At 39.1% G+C, this 21,168-nt stretch overlaps 1 protein-coding gene across 7 annotated transcripts in view; it reads left to right on the forward strand.

Moving 5' to 3' along the window:
• Positions 1-244: 244 nt before the first annotated feature.
• Positions 245-21,168, forward strand: part of HEATR6 (HEAT repeat containing 6) — a 31,063-nt gene continuing 10,139 nt past the window's right edge. For 2 of the 7 annotated variants that reach the window (XM_081028131.1, XM_081028132.1), the window contains exons 1-12: positions 301-653; positions 2,841-2,948; positions 5,084-5,224; positions 5,685-5,800; positions 6,616-6,736; positions 8,175-8,276; positions 9,443-9,580; positions 11,511-11,809; positions 12,615-12,792; positions 18,006-18,212; positions 18,594-18,693; positions 20,484-20,839. In XM_081028131.1, coding sequence (XP_080884257.1) covers positions 435-653; positions 2,841-2,948; positions 5,084-5,224; positions 5,685-5,800; positions 6,616-6,736; positions 8,175-8,276; positions 9,443-9,580; positions 11,511-11,809; positions 12,615-12,792; positions 18,006-18,212; positions 18,594-18,693; positions 20,484-20,839 — 2,085 coding nt within the window. In that variant the 5' untranslated portion in view covers positions 301-434. Of the gene's footprint in view, positions 654-765; positions 1,739-2,840; positions 2,949-5,083; positions 5,225-5,684; positions 5,801-6,615; positions 6,737-8,174; positions 8,277-9,442; positions 9,581-11,510; positions 11,810-12,614; positions 12,793-18,005; positions 18,213-18,593; positions 18,694-20,483; positions 20,840-21,168 lie in introns of those variants that run through there. The other 5 variants (XM_081028135.1, XM_081028136.1, XM_081028133.1 and 2 more) reach the window with 5 other exon arrangements.

The following is a 21,168-nucleotide window of genomic DNA, read 5'->3' on the forward strand; positions in this document are numbered from 1 at the left end:
GAATGTAACCCTTATCCAAGCGTGCTTGTATGCCTGGGGATAAAAATCAGGGGCTGCAATAGGATGCACGAAGAGTAGAAGAATGTCATAGAACTAGCAGTTTCTGCCACTGCCATCCACAACAGCCCCTTTCCAAGCCCAGCCCGATTCTGAACGCTGGTGCTCAACAGGAATGTCAGCCCTGCTCAGGAACAAAGGTTCTGGGAAGACACACAGAATTGCCACTTTATAGTCAGGGCTCAAGAAAAGGGGGGCGGCGAACAAGTCTCCAAGCCAATTCCTGACGAGTATTTGCAGGGCCGCAGCCGGAGGAGCCGGCCTCCTTGGCCTTGGAACCCTCTGGCATCAGGTTCTGGTTCCAGGAAGGCATTTCCGGCAGTGGCGCGCGGAGACAGGGATGCCCCGGAAGTGTTTCCCTGGTCTACGTAGGAAAGATGGCGACGGTGCAAGTCGTGGGCTCCCTGCTGGGCGGGCCGCCGCGGGAGTTGCCGCTGGAGCGCCCTGGCGAGCAGGGCAGGGGGTTCCGCCGCCTGTCGGCCAGGCTCTGCGCCCTGCGGCCGGATGACAGTAGCTCCGCCCGCACCGAGATCCACCTGCTCTTAGACCAGCTCATCTCCGAGAACTACAGCGAGGGCGGCGGCGTGGCCCCGGAGGTAGGCGGCGCGCGGGGCCGGGAGGACCCCAGCTGCGCCTGCGGGCCGGTGCCCACCCTTCTGGGAGCCTCGCGGGTACTTCCGCCTGCCTCTCCGGCTTTTCTCACCTCCACTGCGCGTTCCTTGGTTCCAGGCTCGTTCGCTGCCGCCGACCGTGGCTCTCTTTCCTCTTCTACCTGGAAGACCCTGCGGTTCTTTGCAAACTCGCATCTTTCATAACCCAACTTGGCTTCTGCTGTGATGTCGACACAGGTGTCCTCTCTGGTACCAGCTTCCTGTCCTCTTGCTCCACTCCATGCATGCAGAATCCTTTGTGTGTAAAATTCACCGCTACTGTTAAGTGTCGGGCACGCGGAGCACGTACTGTACTTAACCCGTTCACAGTCCCAGGAAACCTAGAACGTGGGTATTACGAGGTCTGTTTTACTGATACACACACGGAAGCTCATAAAAATCCAATGGCATGTTGCTGGCAGAAGGCAGAGCTGGAATTGGCACTGAAGTCTGTCGCACAGTTTGCTGTTGGCCGTCCCTCCATGCTCGCTCTGCCCACTGCCTCCTCTTTGGAAGCATTCTGACTTTGAGTAATGGTGTTCACACACCTCAGGCTTGGATACTACCTACTGACTTCCCTGAACTCTTGACCCAGTCATACCACTGCCTGCTGGTGCTCACAGGCACCTCAACCTTGACAGTTCCTAAAAATGAGAACCCCAACCGGTTCTGTTCTCCTGCGCACACAAATGTGCACATGCGGTTTGCCAACGCACAGGCACGACCTAGTTCTTCGCCTTTCCTTCCTTTCAAATGCTATCCAATCCGTATTCTTTTGCATCTAGCTCATAAGTATTTCTCAGTCCCTGCTGTCGTCTCTGTTCCCATCGCCAATGCCTTAGGGCCTCAGGCAAGCTGACTCTTTCTTGGACTATTCCACTGTTCTCTTCTAAATTATCTCCTGCCTCCAGTCCAGCCCTTCTCCAAACCATCCTTTGCTCTACTACCAGAGTTAATCTTTTCTTTAGGGGGGAAAAAAGTCTGATTAGAAAAGTAAAACTTTGATTTGGGAAGAACTTCAAAACATATTGGTAAGTGGTCAAAGCAAGTTACAGCACAATTCATACAGACCAATATAGGGTGGGGAGGTTTAAAAATGTGTGTATGTTTGTAGATAGAAAGAGTGCACAACACAATACTAGTGTGTGTCACTAGGGAGCGGAGTGGATTTGAGGGAGTAATTGGGGACTTTTATTTGTATAATTTGATATTTTTTGCACCAAAAATATGTGCCTTTCTACTTTCCCATCCTGAAACTTCTTTTGTGCCTTGTGTGCAGTCATTTAAAACTTACTGTTCCCCAAGCACCTACTGGTGTTTTACACCTATTAGTATTCCAAGTCTTTGCACATTCCATTTCCTTTGCTTGCAATGTCTTTCAGTGCCTTGTCTATCTGCAGATTTTAACTCATCCTTCAAATAATTCCAGATTCTGCTTGAAAATCACCTTTATGAGATTTCCCTAATTACCATTCCCCCAGAGTTTATACTTAATTCTTTCAGCACTTAATTCACTTTAAGTATTTGTGAATATTTCTGTCTCTCTCACTAGATTGTGAGCTTTTGGAGGTTCAGAAATAGGTTTGTTTACCTTTGGAGCACAAAGAACTAGCGTACTACCTGGCACATAGTAGGTGCTCAGAGCCTTTTCATTCAATAACATCAATGAATAAATGAATAGTATTACTTGCAAATAGGTTCCTTCCTCCCCCCCCCCCAGAATTTTCTAATTTTACATTAAATTCATCCTAGCATCATTTCTGATTTTTCCCACTAGCATTGAAAATCTGGTTTGCTACTTTTTGGTATTTTTAACTAAGTGTATTTCTTAATATTATGGAAGCCTTTCTTTCGTTATTTAATTGTACTGTCTCTGCATATGTAAAGATTCTCGAGTCTTTAGCCTGACAAAAATCATATTGATTCTTTTTCTTCTATTTTTTTGGCACATCCTATTTTTGTGCTGTCATTTTATTTTCCCCCCTACTTTCTCAAATTTTATCTTTCCCCAATTTGTGAACATTCACTTTTATTTTCCCATTTGGCTGTGCTTTTTTTTGGGGGTGGGGGCGTTTTCACTTTAACTAATAGGTATATCACCTTTCCATTGTCTTAAATTTATTTTTTTTGTAGGATGTCAGTACGCTTCTTGTCCAAGCTTGCCGACTGGTGCCTGTTAATCAGAATCATCTTGTCAGCAAAGTGTCTCAGCTTATCCACCATTTACTTAACACATTACAGGTAATCATTTTTGTAACTTTAGAATTCAGATCATGAAGTTTGAGAATAAGTACCTTTGAAATACTTCATCTGTGATAGGTATGATAGGCCGGTCTTTTGAGAAGCTATAGAAAAAGCAAATGCCCACCAAGAATGATATCAAAACAAACAGACCAAAAAAAAAAATTCTGCACAATTCTAGAAGTTTCTCTATTAGAGGTATTCCTTTTTGTCTGGTTCAAGAAACCAGTATCATTTAGGCCCCCAACTCTTAGAATTTTTGTTGAAAAATGTATGTGGCCAAGATATAGCTAAGAATAAATTGAAATAATCCCCTATTTCTTTCCTACCAATATTGTTTCCTTCCTCTTTCCTAAAGCTACCATTTTTGTGGTCTACTTTTGGTTTTCAGAGAACATGAGAAGTAGCTTGGGAGCCAGAGGACCCTAGATAAAAAGACTCCTTTATTTATATCAAGGTCTTACTATAGCTCCCTTTTCTCCAGAACCTTTTCCAACTTGCTAAATAAATCTGTTGTCTTTTTAAAAATAGTTAAAAAAAAATTAAGGCTGTTAACCATAGGATACCACATGAGTAGGTGAGTGCAGTTCGCAGAAAACTTATCTATTAGCATTACGTAATCTAGGGTGCTGCTGGCCAAAAGAAACAGAAAAAACAATCCAGAGTAGCAAAACAATTTTTTTTTAAAAAATTACATCGCATTACATCGCATTACAAGGGAGGCAGCTCTAGGGGCACTTAAAAATAAGAGGATTGCTGACATCTTTCCATTCTGCTATCTGCAGAATGGGGGGTTATCGTTCGCCAGCATCTCTCACAGTCCTGGGATGGCTGCTTCAATCCTAGGCATCCCATGCAAAATAAAGAATACCCAGCAGAAGCAAAATAACTGATGATTTTATGTCTTTTTATTTAAGAATGAGGAAATTTGTCCCATAGACTCTCCAGCAGACCTCCCCTGATATCTGGCTGGGGAGACCTAGGTCATCTTACAGCCCTTCTAGACCGGTTTGATCATAGGCATGGTATTACCATGAGTGGCTTAAACTGGAGGTTTCCACCTTGGCTGCACCTTGGAATCACCTGAAGGGCTTAAGCTTCCTAGATGATTACAATGTGCAGCACTGTTGGTATTTTACAATGTGCAGCACTGTTGGTATTTTGGATTGGGTAATTCTTTGTTTGGGGTAGAGGGGACTGTCCTGTGGATGTTTAGCAGAATCCTTGGCTTCTCTCCACTGGATGCCAGTAGCACCCCTCCAATTGTGACAATGAAAAGTGTCTACAGACATTGCCAGATGTTCCCTGGGGGACAAGAGAACCACTGTCTTAGACTAATTAGGATTTACCCTTAGGTCTCATGTCGGAGAGGAGGGCACCCAAATAAAATCTACTCTGCCAGCAAGAGGAGGTAAATGCTGGTAGGGACCAACAGTGTCTGTTACATGTGACTTCCTAAATGCAGTAAAGCTATTTTCAAGTGTAGAATTTTTCAAACTGATGTGATAGCTTCTGAACGTTTACTATTCTCAGGTATATCATCTTTGTAACACTGGCAATTGGAATAGTTTCTAATCACCTATGGCATCTATAGCCCTTAACCAACTCTCTAGCATTTGATGACAGTTTATGTCAATTGTCTGTGAGTTGGTTAGCCCACTTTTTCCCAACAAGATTATAAACAACTTGAGGATAAGGATATGCCATCTCTCCCTTTGTATTCACCCTATTATGTTAGAGACATAGGAATTTAGTAGACATATTTATTTACAATGCATTTGTTGAGTGTTTACTATGTATAAGGCAATTTAGTTGAATTAAAAAATTTTAGTGGATTGAGTCTTACGTATCTGTGTACTTACAGCTGCCAGTGTCTGGTTAGTTCAAGGAAAAGTTGCCAGGTTCTATTTTGAGTGAAGGAGTAAAGGGGAAGAAGTGAACGAGGGCCTTGGGCAAGGAGAAGTCTCTGTCTTGCTCGAACTTTCAAGGCCTTTAGAACTGATCTTTTTGACACAAAAAAGATGGGCACACAGGCACTCTCTTACACAGCTTGATTCAGATGAGCATACCTGTCTGGAAAGAATAAAAAAATTTTTTAGAAGTTAGATCACATGTATTTTTTCCTCTGTTGATAGGTAATTGTTGATGAACAGAACCTGGATTTCCTGTTGGCCTATACGATTTCTGCTCTTCAACAGTGCAGCTCCTGGACACACGTGAAAATTCTTCAAGCCCTGGCAGCTCTGGTTTACTGCAATGGCTCCAAATGTCAAAAGGTAGTTTAAACTGTGTTGTCTTTCATTTAGGAGCACAGGCTCTGAACCAACTGGCCTGTGTTCAGGTTTCTGTCCTGTCATTAATTAGATGTGTCACTTTGAACAACCCTAACTCAATCACTCTAAGCATTGTTTTCTCATGTGTAAAATAGTTCCTCTGAGGATGAAGTGAGATAACACGTATAAAGTGCTTGGCACTCGGTAAATATTAACCATTATTATTATTATCATCACTACCCTTCAGCCAAGACTGAAGAGCGTCTGCACCTCCCTCGGCTGGGAATGACGATCCTCACTGATGTTTTTTGGCATATCTTTGCGTGCCTATCTGAAAGAGTTACCTAGCAGCTAATTTTTTGGTACTTAACTGCCCTTTAGTTAAAAAAAATGAAATCTGTCTAAAGAGTGGTATTTTCCAGAAGCTGTTCTTTGACCAACATTGGCTGTTACTTTGTTTTAGTACCTCCCAGACTTACTAGGCAAGAGCGGACTCTTGATGAAGTTGAGTGACTCGACTCAGTCTGACCCAGAAGTTAGGAGAGCTGCGGTGCATTGTATGGCAAACTTATGTCTCAGGTATGTAGATCCAATCAGGTTTCCCAAGTGTAATAAGACAGGGCCTCTCATGGACTCTTTGGAGCTGGTTCCATCTGTCTGAACCCAGAGCCAACTTAGAAAAATAACCTACTTTGTGTTTCCCATGTTCTTTGCTAATAAGATCATCTTATATGTTCATTTTTTAATTTTAGTATTGCTTATAAAGAAAACTTGCAAAGAAATGAAGGAAAAATAGACTTGGACCTTATCCCTAAAATACAGGAAAAGTGATATATGTGCAGAATGCCAAAGTTTTGTTTCCTGTTGGTATGAATTCTAACCTTATTCAGTCTTTTAGAAGGATATATGCATAGGAATTTAAACTTTGGTGAGATTTATGTGTCAAGGCCAATTTCTTCTAAGAAAATGAGCAGCACAAACTTGCACTGATGGATGATAATCTCTCTCTACATTGCATTGTTGTTCAGTGACTAGGAAGGCAGGTTCAGCTATGACTCTGGCTCGACAGGACCTGTCTGCATTATTTCCCTCAAAGAACTGAAAAGTAGAACTAAATAAGGTTTCTCTTTCTCCATACTTATTCCACTACAAAATTCTGTAACTTTTCCCTATGAAAACCATTTTTCCTTCTTCCTATTCATTCCAGTCTCAAGCCTGTCCCACAGCAGTAATTAATTAACCAAAGCGCACAGTCTCCCATAATGGAGTTTCATTCAAGGGTATATTCCAACTCTATATTACGTTAGTCTATATTACTGCTACCTTTAATTCTTATTCTTTTGCAAGCCCCATTTCGAAGGAGACCAAGTCTGAGTTGCTTTCTCTGTTACGAGTTTTAGTGTACCAGGACAGCCGTACTTGGAGGAGACCTACCAGAATGTCTGCTTCCAAGCCTTCTTGACCACTTTACAGTCTCCAAAATTGTCTGACATGGATGATATCACATATTGTATGGTAGGTGGGACCACCACTGCTCTTGTGAATATTAGAGATGTGTCTAGAAGCAGCAGTGCAACAGAAGCTGTTACCAAAATGTTTAATTTGGTTGCTGTATTCGTTTTATCTAGAGATACAGGCAGAAGTGGAATGTTGGTAACCTCGACTAAAGTCATGCCTTTGAGGTTTAAATTACAAGAAACTGTTTTGTTTGTTTTGTTTAGCCGTTGTTATTGTTTTGCAATTTTAGGTTTTTAAAGAAAATTTTTTCCTCCTCCTGACTGTAAAAGCAATACAAATTTAGACTAGCGACTGTTTTTTAGATAGAAGGGTAAGGAGTAGATTCTACAATATCTGTAATATTTTGTTTCATTTTTTTGTAACTCTGATGCAGATATGACAATTTGTTAACATGTTTTAAATTCTGAGTAGCACATTTCAAAAGTTACAGATTAACATTGCGCAAGTTCTTTATAGTTCTCTGCTCAGATATAAGCGCTGGAAATAATTTGTTCTACATGCCCCCACTTTTTTCCTATATGTAAATGATCATATTTATAATTTTTAAATGGGATGATATTAAATATGCTGTTTTACTACTTTCCTTTTTAAGCTTAATACCTCTTAGACCTCTTTTCATTTTTTTTTTTTTTTTTCTTAGACCTCTTTTCAGTACCTGTTGTCATACGTCATGTTTTCTAACTCTGTTGCTGGGAGACCTTGGGCCTTAACTTCTTGAGCCTCCATATTCCTCATCTCTGAAATGGGAAAAATGATATAACTGCCTTGTAGGGGTCTTATGAGTAGTACATGAAATAAAACATCTAGAGAGCTTGCCAAAGTGCATGCAATTATTATAGTTGAGTTTCACATGTAGCCAAGGTTTAGCTTCTTACATATTCTTTGTCATAATTGATGGAAATTGAAGTTCTTTTCTGTGTTCCCACTGTTTCAAACAAGGCTATAAGTTCATATCCTCTCCATGTGGGGAGTATTTATTAAGGACAGAATCCTAGAAATGAGATTACTGAGTCAGAAAATCAATCTTGATCAGAATTGCCCTCTAGAAACCTGTCTCCACTTACGTTTCTTTGCCTCTAAGAGTTGCTGAGGTTGCTGCATTATAGAGATTTCCCGCCTCTGATCTCTGCCTCCATTTTTTTCATTCCTGTTGCATTCTTCCCACTAAACAGATCTTCTTTTTTTCTTACTTGCCATTTGTACATGCTGGTTTATAAACATGTCTGATAAGACCACTCTTATTCAATAATTAGTAGAAGTTAGAAGAGAAGATCTCTTCTCTTGGATCTTCAGCTCTGCTTCCCCACCCCTGTCTGAAGGTTTTTTTCATCATCATCTAAAAACTTTCTCCTCTATCCTAAATGGTGCTAGAAAGTTGATGCCTAGACAACCAAATTTCATTTACCTTTTAACTTGGTCTCCTTTTTCCCCCTAGTTGTTGCAAAATGCATTAAAAGGTATACAATCTCTTCTAAATGGTGGGAAGATGAAACTGACACAGACTGATGAACTTGGAGCTCTCCTAGCTGTGCTAAAGGTAAGGCATTGTCTGTTTAAACCCCACATCCTTATAATGGCTAGTGTCTTTCCTATTTAAACCCCAGGCATAAGGACCACTTTACATGATCACTCCAAGGCTAGCTTTAGGGTATTATATTTTAAGAGAGAAGAATAAAATGTTCATATTCAAGCATACTTAAAATGAACTGAAAACAACAAGCCTTGCTTTAGTAAATGTATCAAAATTCTAAAATTTCATCTGTGAATTTTAACTTTGGAAGGGAATAGGTTATGAGGTATGATCTGTAGATAATTTTGGATTACATTGAACCTTCTTGCTCTTGAAAGAAGAACCAGGGTTTCTCCTTGGCTCTTGCCCCATGCAGTAGGCAGGCCAATGAAGACATTTGTCAGGTGTAGTCACGGGATGTGGAGTACAGCATAGGGAATTGTCGATGGAATTGTAACAGCTACATACGGTGGCAGAGGGGCAATAGAGTGGGGGAGGGGAGGTTATCACTCTGTGAAGGGTGAAATGTCTTAACGTTATGTTGTTTTGTACACCTGAAACTGGAAAAAATAAAAAAGATTGGGGGAAGTTAACAGTAAAAAATAAAACAAAACAAAAAAAAGATGTGTGTCAGTAGGCTGCCAGTCAGGGGGAAAGTCAGGTCAGCCTGTCTGGGGCCCAGCTGTCTTCAGTTGAGCAAGGAAATAGTAAGAAGCTTTGTGCTGGCCTCAGATCAAAGCCATGTTTGATGACTTAGTTTTATCATGATTAAAATTTTAATTCTTTCCCCGTGTTATTTCCTCTGTTCCTAAATAGAGAGATAGCTAGATGTGGACAGGGGTAAGCTAAAAAAATGATAGATTGGTAAAAAAAAAACAGAGAGAGAGATAGATATAATAATTGAATAAAACTGGTTGGGTACATTTTTTAACTTAATAAATAAAAATAATCAGTAAATAAATAAACTAAAATCAAGCCTAACCTGATCTGGCCAAAGCAGACCTCCAGCGAGAGGCTGGAGGAGATTAAACTCTTAAGTCCTAAACTAGCTTCAAGCCATCTATTTTCTGTCTCATTTTTTTATTTCCTTAATTAAGTTTCTAAACATTAATCTGTTTGATCTAGAAGATGATGAATGATTCCGGTTTTTGATTTATGTTTTTTGTGTGTGTTTCCTTAATCATCGTCATTAGAAATCTATGTTTCATGGACTCCCTGGAGTAAACATAGAGATGCCCAAAGTGTTATACCCCACTCCGCTTCCTCAGTATGATGGGCGGCCACCTGTCAAACCGCAGCAATCAGAATCCAGCACTTCTCGCCCAACTCTGGTACATTTATGTCTATTTAGACTTAAGCTGCAGATCGTTTTTAATTGTTTGCTACGTGTTTTCTGTGACATGCATCACTACTGTGCCAAAGGCTCACCTTGAATTTGATTCCATTTCGGGGTTTTAGCATAGTAAATTTGAATTCATCACAGTGATGAAAATATCAGTTAGAGTATCTTACCCTCCCGCCTAAGATGTCTAGGCCACATGGCAGCTATGAAAATAGGCATTCGCTTTACACCCAAAGCCAAGCGTCCTCATCCTTCAAATGCTCGAGATCACAGGTCAACAAACTTTTTCTGCGAAAGGCTTGCTGGTCTTTCAGATCTCTGTTGCAACTGCCAACTCTGATGTCCTAATGCAAAAGTAGCCATAGACACTGTGTAACGAATGAATGTGGCTGTGTTACAGTAAAACTTACTAGAGAAACAGGCTGTGCACTGGGCTGGAGTTGGCCTTTGGACTGTAATTTGCCAACCCCTCTCTAGACCATTAGAACCCGTTATCGGTCAGCTCACTATCTCCACACTCCTTACGTTCACCAGATTGCCCAGCCTTTCCAGATAGCTGCCATCTCCCTCATGTTTCTGTTGGAGATGCTAGAATATACAGATATATAGCCAAGGTATTGCATATAGAAGTGTAATGCCTGATACAAATGCTTATAATTAGGAATTCTGTCACTTATGCAACATTTACCGTACATTTGCCAATCCTAGACATTGTGCCACGCATTTAAGGAAATGGACTGTTCTTAGGAGTTTGGGGGAGCTACAATGCAATGTTATGATGTCTTTTATCAGAATGTTCACATGGTACTTTGGGAACACATTCAGGACACCTAATCCAATTGAGGAGTAAGAAGGCTTTTAAAAAGATGTGGTGGCTGAACTGAGTCTCAAGAATGAGTAGGAGTATAGCGAAGGAAGGAAAGTGTGTTATTCCAAGGGGACAAAAGGTGTATAACGAAGAGAATGAGAATGCATGCAGCCCATTGTCATCCAGTAGGGCTAGCTTGTCAGGCATGAGGAGGGGAGAGCTGGGGCAAGTATGTAGCAGAGGCCAGATTATAAGGGTCTTAGATAGTATGCCAAGGAATTTGGGCTTTTATCATATAGGTGGTGGAGATTCATTGAAAAATAATCTATAGCGGAGTGACGTGATACAGTTTGCATTTCAGAGAAATCACTGTGGTACCAAGTAAAGGGTTTGAATCTGGAGCCACATTAATAATCTAAGGTAGACGTGATGAGGACCTTCTGCCCCAAGGTCAGGGACTTTGAGAATGGGGAGGCGGGCACCAATTCCAAAGATATTTGCATGTCAGAAAGGAAGAAGTAGGAGAAAAGCTGGCTTTTACTTGGTATCTGCATCTATAGAGCCCCAATGTCTTAAAACATGCATTGTATGTGATGGAGTAACGTCTTTCTTGTGCATCTAGGGTGTTACTAACTATGTATCTTTTTGGGGAGAACCGAGAAAAATAGTCACTCAAGTCATTTTCTATAGATTTGATTCTCTTATGGAACCCCAGTTGAGAAGGCCCAATGCTTTCACAACAACTGTGCAAGGTAGCTGTGGTATTAGCCTTACACTTACAGAAGAGGAAGGGCAAGCCCAGAGAAGCTAAACGATTTGCCCAGGGTCATAGAGGTAGAATGTACACCCAGGCAAAAACCAAGTTTCGCTCTGTCCCACATTTTTCATAGTGGTGCCTTGCTTCTTATAGTCTCACAAGGTATGTGTAAGCACTCAGAATAGTACCTAACACATAGGGTACTAAGTAAGTGCCACTTTTCTCTCTTCTCTCTTCCAACTACATGTTGGGGACATACTTGGTAATTACCAAATGAGAAAGTACTAGTAAGTCAGTTAAAAGTTGTTTTGAAATAGCCATCATAAGTACGTTTTCATTTGCTCCTCCCACCAGAATAAAAAGAAAAAATCAAAAGTAAAACCAAAGAAAATCCAGCCAGGTGAGGAAGAAGAGGAAGAATCCAGTGGTGAAAGAGAAGCAGCCCCAGTCACTGGCTTGGGCAGAGTGAACCTGTATGAGGGGAACACTCAGTGTGTCTCCTCCCTGGGTGTCCAGAGTTTCCCATTGGATGGAAGTGGAGCTGCAGGAACAGATCGAGTCTCCTCAGCCTGCAGTTCTTCCAGCTGGAAAAGGGTCAGCAGCAGTGAGTCAGACTATTCTGATGCTGAAGGAGGCATGCAGAGTAAAATGAGGTAGTAGTATTTTGTTATATTTTTATGCCTTATATTCTAAGTTGCATGTACATTTTTATAACTTCGCTAAGTTATATGACTGCTGCATGTGACTTAAGTTGAAAAAGTCCCATTTATGTGGGACTTTGCATTACTCTGCGTTTTGCCTTGTTCTCTTGGTCTGCCTTTGTACGTATTGTTCCTCTGCCTGGAATAGTCTTTCACTTTTTTTTTTTTTTTTTTTTTGCCTTTTTGCCTCATTAATCACCACTCATCTTCAGTATGAGCTTAGCAGTCATATCTTCTGAGAAGCCTTTTCCGACCCCCTCATTCTGGCTTAGGTACCTCTTCTATGTGACCCTTCTCCCTACCTCTGCCCTAGTGTTGGTCATAATGTGTTGTTGTTTCTTCAACTGTCCGTCTCTGCCATTAATAAGCTAGTCGTGTCTGCCACCCTCACCACAATGCCTGGCACATACACGAGGATACTCGGTACATGTTTGTTGGATGGATGGCTACTCTGCAGTGTCTCATATCTGTATCTAACACTCGTTTCCTGACATCAAAATGCTGCCCTCTTATTCTCTGGCTAGTTGTGTTTTATTAATTGTCGATTTCATTAACTTGTTATATAAACAAATTGCTTTAACATATTCTGTATTTTGAAAAATAATTTTTTTAAATATCATGTTGGTATCTTTAAGATTTATTCAGAATGTTGAATTTCTCAATGTATTATTTGAGTTGGCTGAAATAAATAGTATTTCCTGCTTATATATTTAAAAACTACTAAAAGACTTTTTTTTCCTTCTCTTGGTTATTAAAGGTCTTACCAAGCCAAAGTTCGCCAAGGAGCATTAGCTTGTTTTCTTTCTACTATAAAATCAATAGAAAAAAAAGTTCTTTATGGCTACTGGTCAGCCTTTGTTCCTGATACACCTGAGCTCGGAAGCCCACAGTCTGTTTCCTTGATGACTCTTACATTAAAAGATCCTTCCCCAAAGGTAAGAGCATTTAAATTCTAAGCGTTATGCTAGGAAGAAAAAACTACACATCTTTGTTGTTTTCTCACCCTATCCAATTTTATCTGAACACAGCTCTTACTGATACCACCCTAAGTCCTGACTTGAGAACCACTAGATGGGCAGGATAGGAAATGGGCTTATGTGAGCAACGGGTTGAGAGAGATCCCACTGAGGTCACCTCCTGCCCCAGGTCCTGCTTGAAGCAGAGTGCACTAAGTAATTGCTTTGTTGTCCCCTTTAAGCTGTCCCGAAGCAGCTGTGTTTCTCTCTCTTTTACGAAAACGTTGATTACTATGGTATTTGTAGTAGGAAAAATATAAGAAATGACTTAAATCTCAGTGGAATATCATGGTACATAATAGTTATGAAGGATGTGTAAGGCTTAGAAAAACCCTTGTGATGTTCTATGGAAGTATAGGATATTGTATTCCTTTCAAAGTGGATAGTTTTATTTAGGCCAATAGTATTATTCCTTTATTTGTAAGATATTTCCCTTAAAAAGAAAGAGAAGGGCTAGCAATACACTGGAACTCCCTATGATCATCTCCTTAAATACCTCATTACTATATAAGAAAACTTCTATATGACCCTTCAAAAGCTTTTACAGGGTCATATAGTTAAGTTAACTTCAGTTATACACACACACAAAAAATGCCTTGTAGGTTATTTTAAATACCCAATATCCTAAGTAGTTAAACCCATAGAAATTGTTCAGATTGACTGAATCAATAGCAAATGAGAATCTGGGAGGACAGATACAAATCAGTCATGAAGCCATTCTAATAATTGAAAGGAAAACTGCTATAAAGGTTAAAATACATGTATATATATTTGTTTAAAGGCCCACTAGCTGAGGGGAGCTGCCACACTAGCCAAGGAGATGGTGTCATGGAGCAGTTAGCAGGCCACATAAACCACCTGCACTGCAGCTGAGGGGATGTGGGACGTGTGAGTTTGGGATACGAGAGGTCTGAGGTCATTTCTGATGAAAGTGGATTGAAATAATGTTCATGATGTCTATTTCTTTATATTTTTTAAATGTTTGCATTTGACTTAGAGTGCCATGAGAAATTTCACATACTGCCTCCTTGATTTGAGTACCTTTTAGATATGTTTTTGCTGTTTAACTTCAGTGAATACAAGAAATGTGATGAGTAAAAAAAAAAAAGAAAAAAATACAGAACTTCCTTTTGGGAGATGTCCCAGGTCCAGTGAAGATCCTGGAGAACCAGTCATCATTCTTAAAGAGGATTTTTAAAAGATCATAATAATGATTAAAATTCACCAGTTCAGTGTAATGGCAATGATTATACTCAGTCGATTTTTAGCAGATATTAAGGTGGAAGGGTGTAAATAAGTGTAGTGGTTATTGTATGCAATGAGGCTTGGAGCATACCTTTGCAAACTGTCCATAGCGTAATGAATTATGCACCAAGACACATGTGAAAGTGTTTTAGAAGATGATGTCATTGTGAGAGGCTTTTTATAAAGACTTCTGGAAAGTTGTGCACAAACTTAAAAGTATTGGTTCATGTAATTGGAATGGATTGATCAGAGCTAGATTAAAAGGTGCAGCCCTATGGAAAGGCTGTGTGGTTCTCTTCTTAGGTGCTCACTGAGGATGGAGCTGGGTGACTGAAGTTTCTCTTAGCCAGGATGAAACACGACAAGACAAAAATAGTGTATCTTGTCATTGAAATGCACAGTGATGATCCTTGGAGGTCGTGGCAGCTCTGATATGACCTATTGTAGGTCAACTGGAAGCGCGATTTTCACTGATACACTGAGAAATTTTCCAGAGAGAAATGGACAGAAGGAAAGATGATTGGACTCTTCCAATCAGAGCACCAACATTAACAGAGATAACTTTCAGGAAATTGGAATATGAAACTAGAATGGCTCATTAAAAAGGAGAAAACTTAGAAATTTCCTTTAGGATTTGGCAATTTGGGAACTTGTCACGTGTTTACATGTTGGAAATGTGCTTCAGAAAGCACATCCCGTGTTTCCAGGCAGCACATTACAATCAATAAAATAATGCAACTAATTTAAGAATTTCTTCTATATGATTTCCTTAGGAGTTACAAAGGTAGATTATGTAGATACAGCAACAAGATTTGATCTAAGGAACAAACTAAACTATAGGACAAACCTTCCTCTTGGTACTTTGAGAATTGTCCTGATTTTCAAATTCCATGATGATTATTTATTTCTCTTTTAGATAGCTATGAAATGTGGAAGCAAATCAAAATCTAGATAATAGATAGCATAATTAGGAAAGAGAAAAAAGGGTTGGAATTTTTAACTGTCATGGAGTGCTAGATAATCAGGTTTTCTCTCAATGGCCAACCAAGAACAGATGACCTTTGCTTGGATATCTCTGAAGTAGAGACCCTGACGCAATGTTCCAATGCCTCCACCTAAAAGGCAACCAACTTTGGGAGCATGATCCAGTGAAATTAACCCTGAACATGAGTGAAGAACCATTAGTACTTGGACAAAGCCAAAGAAGAAAACAACCAGATGCCCTACAATGAAACCTCCGTGGTACCCATTCCCAGGAGTGACTTCTTTACCACCCTCCCAGAAATATTCTGAGACCAAACATACATAAAAGAGGAAAAAATAAGGCTGGACGGAGCTACCTTAGCAGACATTTCAGCTACATTCTTAAGAAGTAAAAAGGAGAAGTGCTTTCCTGTTTCTGTGCCTTTGAGCGAGGCTTTGTGCCTGAGGCGGTGAAACTGAGCACCCTGGTTTCTATAAGACTGAAAAGTCTTTCCTCCATCATTGTAAATATTCAGACAATAAAAACTTAATCAAGAAAATGACTGCTCTGGAGAGCTGCACCTCTAATGGTTTGCTTACACATCAGTAATTTCTGCTGAAAATGCTGATTAAAACTGTAAACAGTATATTAAATATTGATATAAGAATAAATGAAGCTGCACTTGAACTGGATTCAGTGTCATAACTAGCATTTTATAACACAAAAGACAAAGAGGGTTTAAAAGAAATTACATCAGAGCTATGAGAAGTATAATTCGATATAGTGTCACATTTCTGTATAGATTTTATACCGCAGTGGTGAAAAATAACCAATTTTAGTGACATTCCTTTTGTTTTCATCTGTCATAGTCATGAATGCTTTTTCCTTCTTAGGGTACCAAAGTTAATTGACCTGAACAGTTTTGATTTTTGAGTACCAATTCATTTCTTTCACAGCTTGGTTTTTAATTTTACTTTGTGAGCTGTTGGAATTGTGATTTTTCAAAATTATCTTCTAAAGAAATGGAGGTTTAGCATAACATCTACCTTTTTCAATTCAGACCAGCCAGCCATCTAATCAGGGGTTGGCAAATTATGGCCTGTGGGCCAAATCTGGCTCACTACCTGTTTTTGTATGACCCATGAGCTAAGAATGGTTTTGATGTTTTTAAATTTTTTTTTTAAACAAGAAGAAGGGTAATATTTCATGACATGTGAAAGTTACATGAAATTCAGATTTCATTGTCCACAAGTAAAATTTTATTGGAACCTCGTCACATTTATTCCTTTACATAGTAACTGTGCTACCCTGGCAGAGTTGAGTGGTTGCTCCAGGGACTCTGTGGTCTATAAATTATAAAATATAAACTATGTACTACTGGCCCTTTACTATAGAAGTTTGCCCGCCCCTAAGTTCTTCTTGCATCAGCTGATTTAAGCACGAGCCTGCTAGCGCTCGTGTGCTCTCTCGCTCTCTCTCACGCTATTTCCTAATACATTATCAACTTCCTAAGTGATTGTGCTTAATTCCAAAGAGTCATACTGCTTTGCTACAAATTTGTTCTTTTTTTAAAATTTATTTATTTTTAATTTATTGGGGTGACATTTGTTAGTGAAATTACATAGATTTCAGGTGTACAATTCTATATTACATCATCTATAAATCCCATTGTGTGTTCACTACCCAGAGTCAGTTCTCCTTCCATCACCATGTATTTGATCCCCCTTACCCTCTGCTCCCTCCCCCCAACCATCCTTACCCTCTGGTAACCACTAAACTATTGTCTGTGTCTATGAGTTCCTGTTTCTCATTTGTTTGTCTTGTTCTTTTGTTAAATTTGTTCTTAAAGCAATAACTCTTTAGTTTTCTGTTTATGACTCCACTTTACAAAAGACATGCAGAAATGATTTATTCCTTGGTTACTTGGAAATAATATAATTGAAGATTTTCTGATGTGAAGATTTTTCACACCAAATTCCAATATGCTTCATGTTGAATATTTAGATTTGATCCTAGAATTATAATGTTGATTCCCTCTTTTTTAAAAATCGGACAGAATGTATAATTGGCATTTGTGGGTGAGCTGCCCAAACAGGGGATAGTATTATTTTATATTATCGTCCCTTACATTTCACTTTGGTTAAATTGCCATTTTTTCTTTAAATTTCTTTTCTCTTTTTTGATTTTTGATGCTGCAAAATCATCACAGTATCAATTGAAAATAATATTTTAACCTTATGAAGAAAATGCATTGATGCAGTGACACTTTTCCTGACAAATACAGCAGTCCATTGACAAAGGTGTATATGTTTCCTTTTCACCCATAAGATCAGAGTCAGTGGTATTCTTTTCTTTGATTATCAAAGACTCTTACTGCAGGCAATGTCATTTCCTGCACCTAAGGATGTTTATAAAAATTTTGATTACTAATGGTGTTTGCCAAGTTGAATTTACGCAGTTCCTAATACTCTATTTAAATAACATTGAGCACTCCAAGATGCTTCAGGATAAAATGTAAAGCAGAATGAATACCCTCAGGAACTTTGATATGAAACAAACTCTAGACATTTGTATTTTTTTTCCTACCTAATGGACTATCTCTTTTCGGTTGATCTTATGTTTGAATAAACGAGGCCTCTAATCTTTAAGTTATTCTCATGATTTCACGTTTTTGTACTATGGTGTATATCCTTACTGTAAGAAAACCTGTAACAGCAATGTGATTCAAGATTTTTTTTTTTTTAATGTGGGGTGCAAGTGGCCTAGTTCCTGGCTACTTTTAGGATCTGATGGATAATCCCATTGCCTTTATTCTTCTAATTAAAGTGATTCTAAATACTTGCAAAATCAAAATGTATATAGAAAAAAGGGGATCTGACTCCTGATTTTTAACTAACTGATGTATATCATCCTGAAATTTCAGACGCGTGCCTGTGCTCTGCAAGTTTTATCTGCCATCTTGGAAGGCTCAAAGCAGTTTCTTTCTGTTGCTGAAGATACCAGTGACCACAGAAGGGCTTTTACTCCCTTCTCTGTAATGATTGCTTCCAGCATCAGAGAGTTGCACAGATGCCTTTTGTTAGCTTTGATGGCCGAATCATCCTCACAGACCCTCACTCAGATAATTAAGGTAAATGTGCCAAGTTATCAGTAGGTTTCAGAGGGGATTTTTCTGTTTTAATTTTGTATAATGTTTTACATTGCCCAAAAGTGACTTAAGAATATAACTAAGTAGTAATTTTATTTAAAGATGTCCTATTTGAACCTACTTGTTTGATCTTACCTACCATCTCTGTATGTCCAAATAAATGATTTACTAAAACTACTCCTTTATTTTTAGTTTTAAGTTGTACCATTGAGAATATAAGTGCTATTCCCCCTTTAAAAAATGGCAAAAATAGTGATTTTCAGATAAGTGTGAAGACTTTCTTTTTAAATTAAATGTTATAAAAATTTTATCTTTGTGCTGACTTAATCAGGCCTATTGATGAGCTTTCCTTGTACTTTGCAGTGCCTTGCAAATTTAGTATCAAATTCACCTTATAACCGTCTGAAACTCAGCCTGCTGACCAAAGTCTGGAACCAAATAAAGCCTTATATCTTCCACAAAGGTTGGTGGTAGTTTAAAACTCTTTGCTTCTGTGTATCAATCAAATCTAGATTATTAGTTTAAAAAATATTCACAGCAATTGTATATAGCCCTAAGGTGTCTATTTACTCTCCTCTAGTTTTCAGGAGACAGCTATTGCTAGAATCCCACTTTTGACTCCTGAAGCACCACTGGAAGGAAGTGAGCTAGAGAATCAATTGTAAAGTTTAATGCCTCTTTGATGCTTCAGTGAAGTAACCAGAATATTCCTTTAGAATTAGGATTGAGCCAAATGCATGGGGTTCCCCTCTAGTACGTAATGGTTTGTATCCTGTAGGCAGAAGTAGAGGCTGAATGGACAATCAGATAGATAGACGTTATCTTTTTGGAAAGGAAAACTGGAATTTGAAACCTCTTTAACCTCCTTATCTCCTCTGAAGTTCAGATAAAATTCCAAAACCTTAAATTCCCACTAACTACAGAGTCTTATTTCTTGGTATTTCCTGACTTATTCCCACACATAATATATTTGTGTTATATATATATATATGTACTTGTCTTTACAACATTTGTTTGCAAGCTTTAAGATCAGACCACATTCTGGTAAGTTGAGTTTTTCAGTCACAATTGCAGGACTTGAAGGAGGTGTGGATATTTTTTGTGACATCACGGGAGGGGTACTGGACCTCTGCCATCTCAGAGTCATGGCTCTCACTGAACCCTAATTTCCTCCTAACAAGAAGAACTATACCTGACTCATAAGATTTTTATGAGGTTTAACTGAGATAATGATGCGTGTGTAAACTAAGTCTGAGTCATTCCTTTTGTCAGTAAATAAAATGGGAACCAGAAAGATAAATCTTGCCTTAAGATCTCTTACCATGTTAATGGCAGAAGTAAGATGAAAACAACTCAAGTCTCCTGGCTCAGTCCCCTGCTTATTCCACTGCACCAACTTTTCTTCATCTGTAAACAGGGGAGTGGACCATGTCTCAGAGGTCCCGTCCCCTTCAAGTGTCTGGCTTTGTCCTGCAGCATCTTTTATTATTAACATGTTCAAACCCACAGAAAATTTGAAAGACTAGTACATTGAACATCTGTATTCCTCTGCCTAGACTTAATAGTTATTAATATTTGTCATATTAGTTTTCTGTGTCTCTTTCTACATATATGTATCTGTGTATGTATGTATACATGTGTGGGTATATATGTATATTTTTATATACATACATATTTATATGGACATTTTTCCTTGAACCATTTAAAAGTAGATTACAGACCTGATATTTCACTTCAGCATGCATTGCCTGAGAATAAAGACCACTTCCTAAAACCCACAAAACCATCCTTGTATCTAAGAAATTTACCTTGATTCCATAATATCATCTGATATCTAGTCTGCATTCAAATTTCCCCATGTGTACCAAAATGTCTTTTACTGCTTTTTTAAAAAAAAACCTACGTTCATTCAAGGTTCATGCATTGCATTTAAATTTTATGTCACTTAAGCCTTTTAAAATCTAGAATAATTTCCACCTTTTTTTTATTTTATGATACTGAGTTTTGGAAGTCGAAGCCAGGTGTCTTACAGAATGTCTCACATTCTCAATTTGTCTGATTTGTTTCTTTATAATGTTATTTAACTTGTATTTCTGTCCCATGTATTTCTTGTAAACTAGAAGTTAGGTCTAGAGGTTCAATTAGATTCAGATTAAATAAGAATGCCATAATTCTTAACTGCCGGCAGGGATAACCATGGTCCTGATGCCAGCTGTTCCCATGGTAATAGGTTCTTACTGTTTCTTTTGATAGACGTTAATGTTCGTGTGTCAAGTCTCACGCTCTTGGGAGCTATAGTGTCTACTCATGCACCTTTACCTGAAGTCCAGCTCCTTTTACAACAGCCCTGTTCTTCCGGACTCAGCAATAGCAATTCAGCAGCTCCTCACCTCAGCCCTCCTGATTGGTGGAAGAAAGCTCCTTCAGGGCCCTTTTTGGAAGAAGCCTCAGTTAGCCCACCAAAGGGGTCTTCAGAGCCCTGCTGGCTCATTCGACTTTGCATTTCCACCATTGTACTTCCCAGGGAGGATTGCTGCTTGGGTATTGACGCCGCGTGTGTAGCAGGAAGCTCCTATGTACCATCCCCCATGCGATTGGAGGCCTTACAGGTAGGCCTTTCCTCATCTTTGAAATGGAAGCAGTTATTTTTGCTTCGTAGGGTGTCGGTGAGGAGTGAGTCTGTGAAAGGAATGTAAAAGTGAATCACATGTCAGTGATGTTAGCGGGAGTCGTATTGTCAGTGTGAGTGCTTTGTTTGTTGTTGCTGTTTTGTTTTGGTGGGGATGGAGGCTTTGGTTGTAAAATGTCAGGTTCATTCCTTTTCATTGGAGGACATTTTAGTCACCTCAGGTATTATATGGCATGTGGATATAATTATTATATAGTAATTCTGAAAGAAATTGTATAGTTAATCTTTGATTTTTACAACTTAAAGTTA

This window comes from Rhinolophus hipposideros, assembly GCF_964194185.1.
Source record: "Rhinolophus hipposideros genome assembly, chromosome: 20".
NCBI lineage: Eukaryota > Metazoa > Chordata > Mammalia > Chiroptera > Rhinolophidae > Rhinolophus > Rhinolophus hipposideros.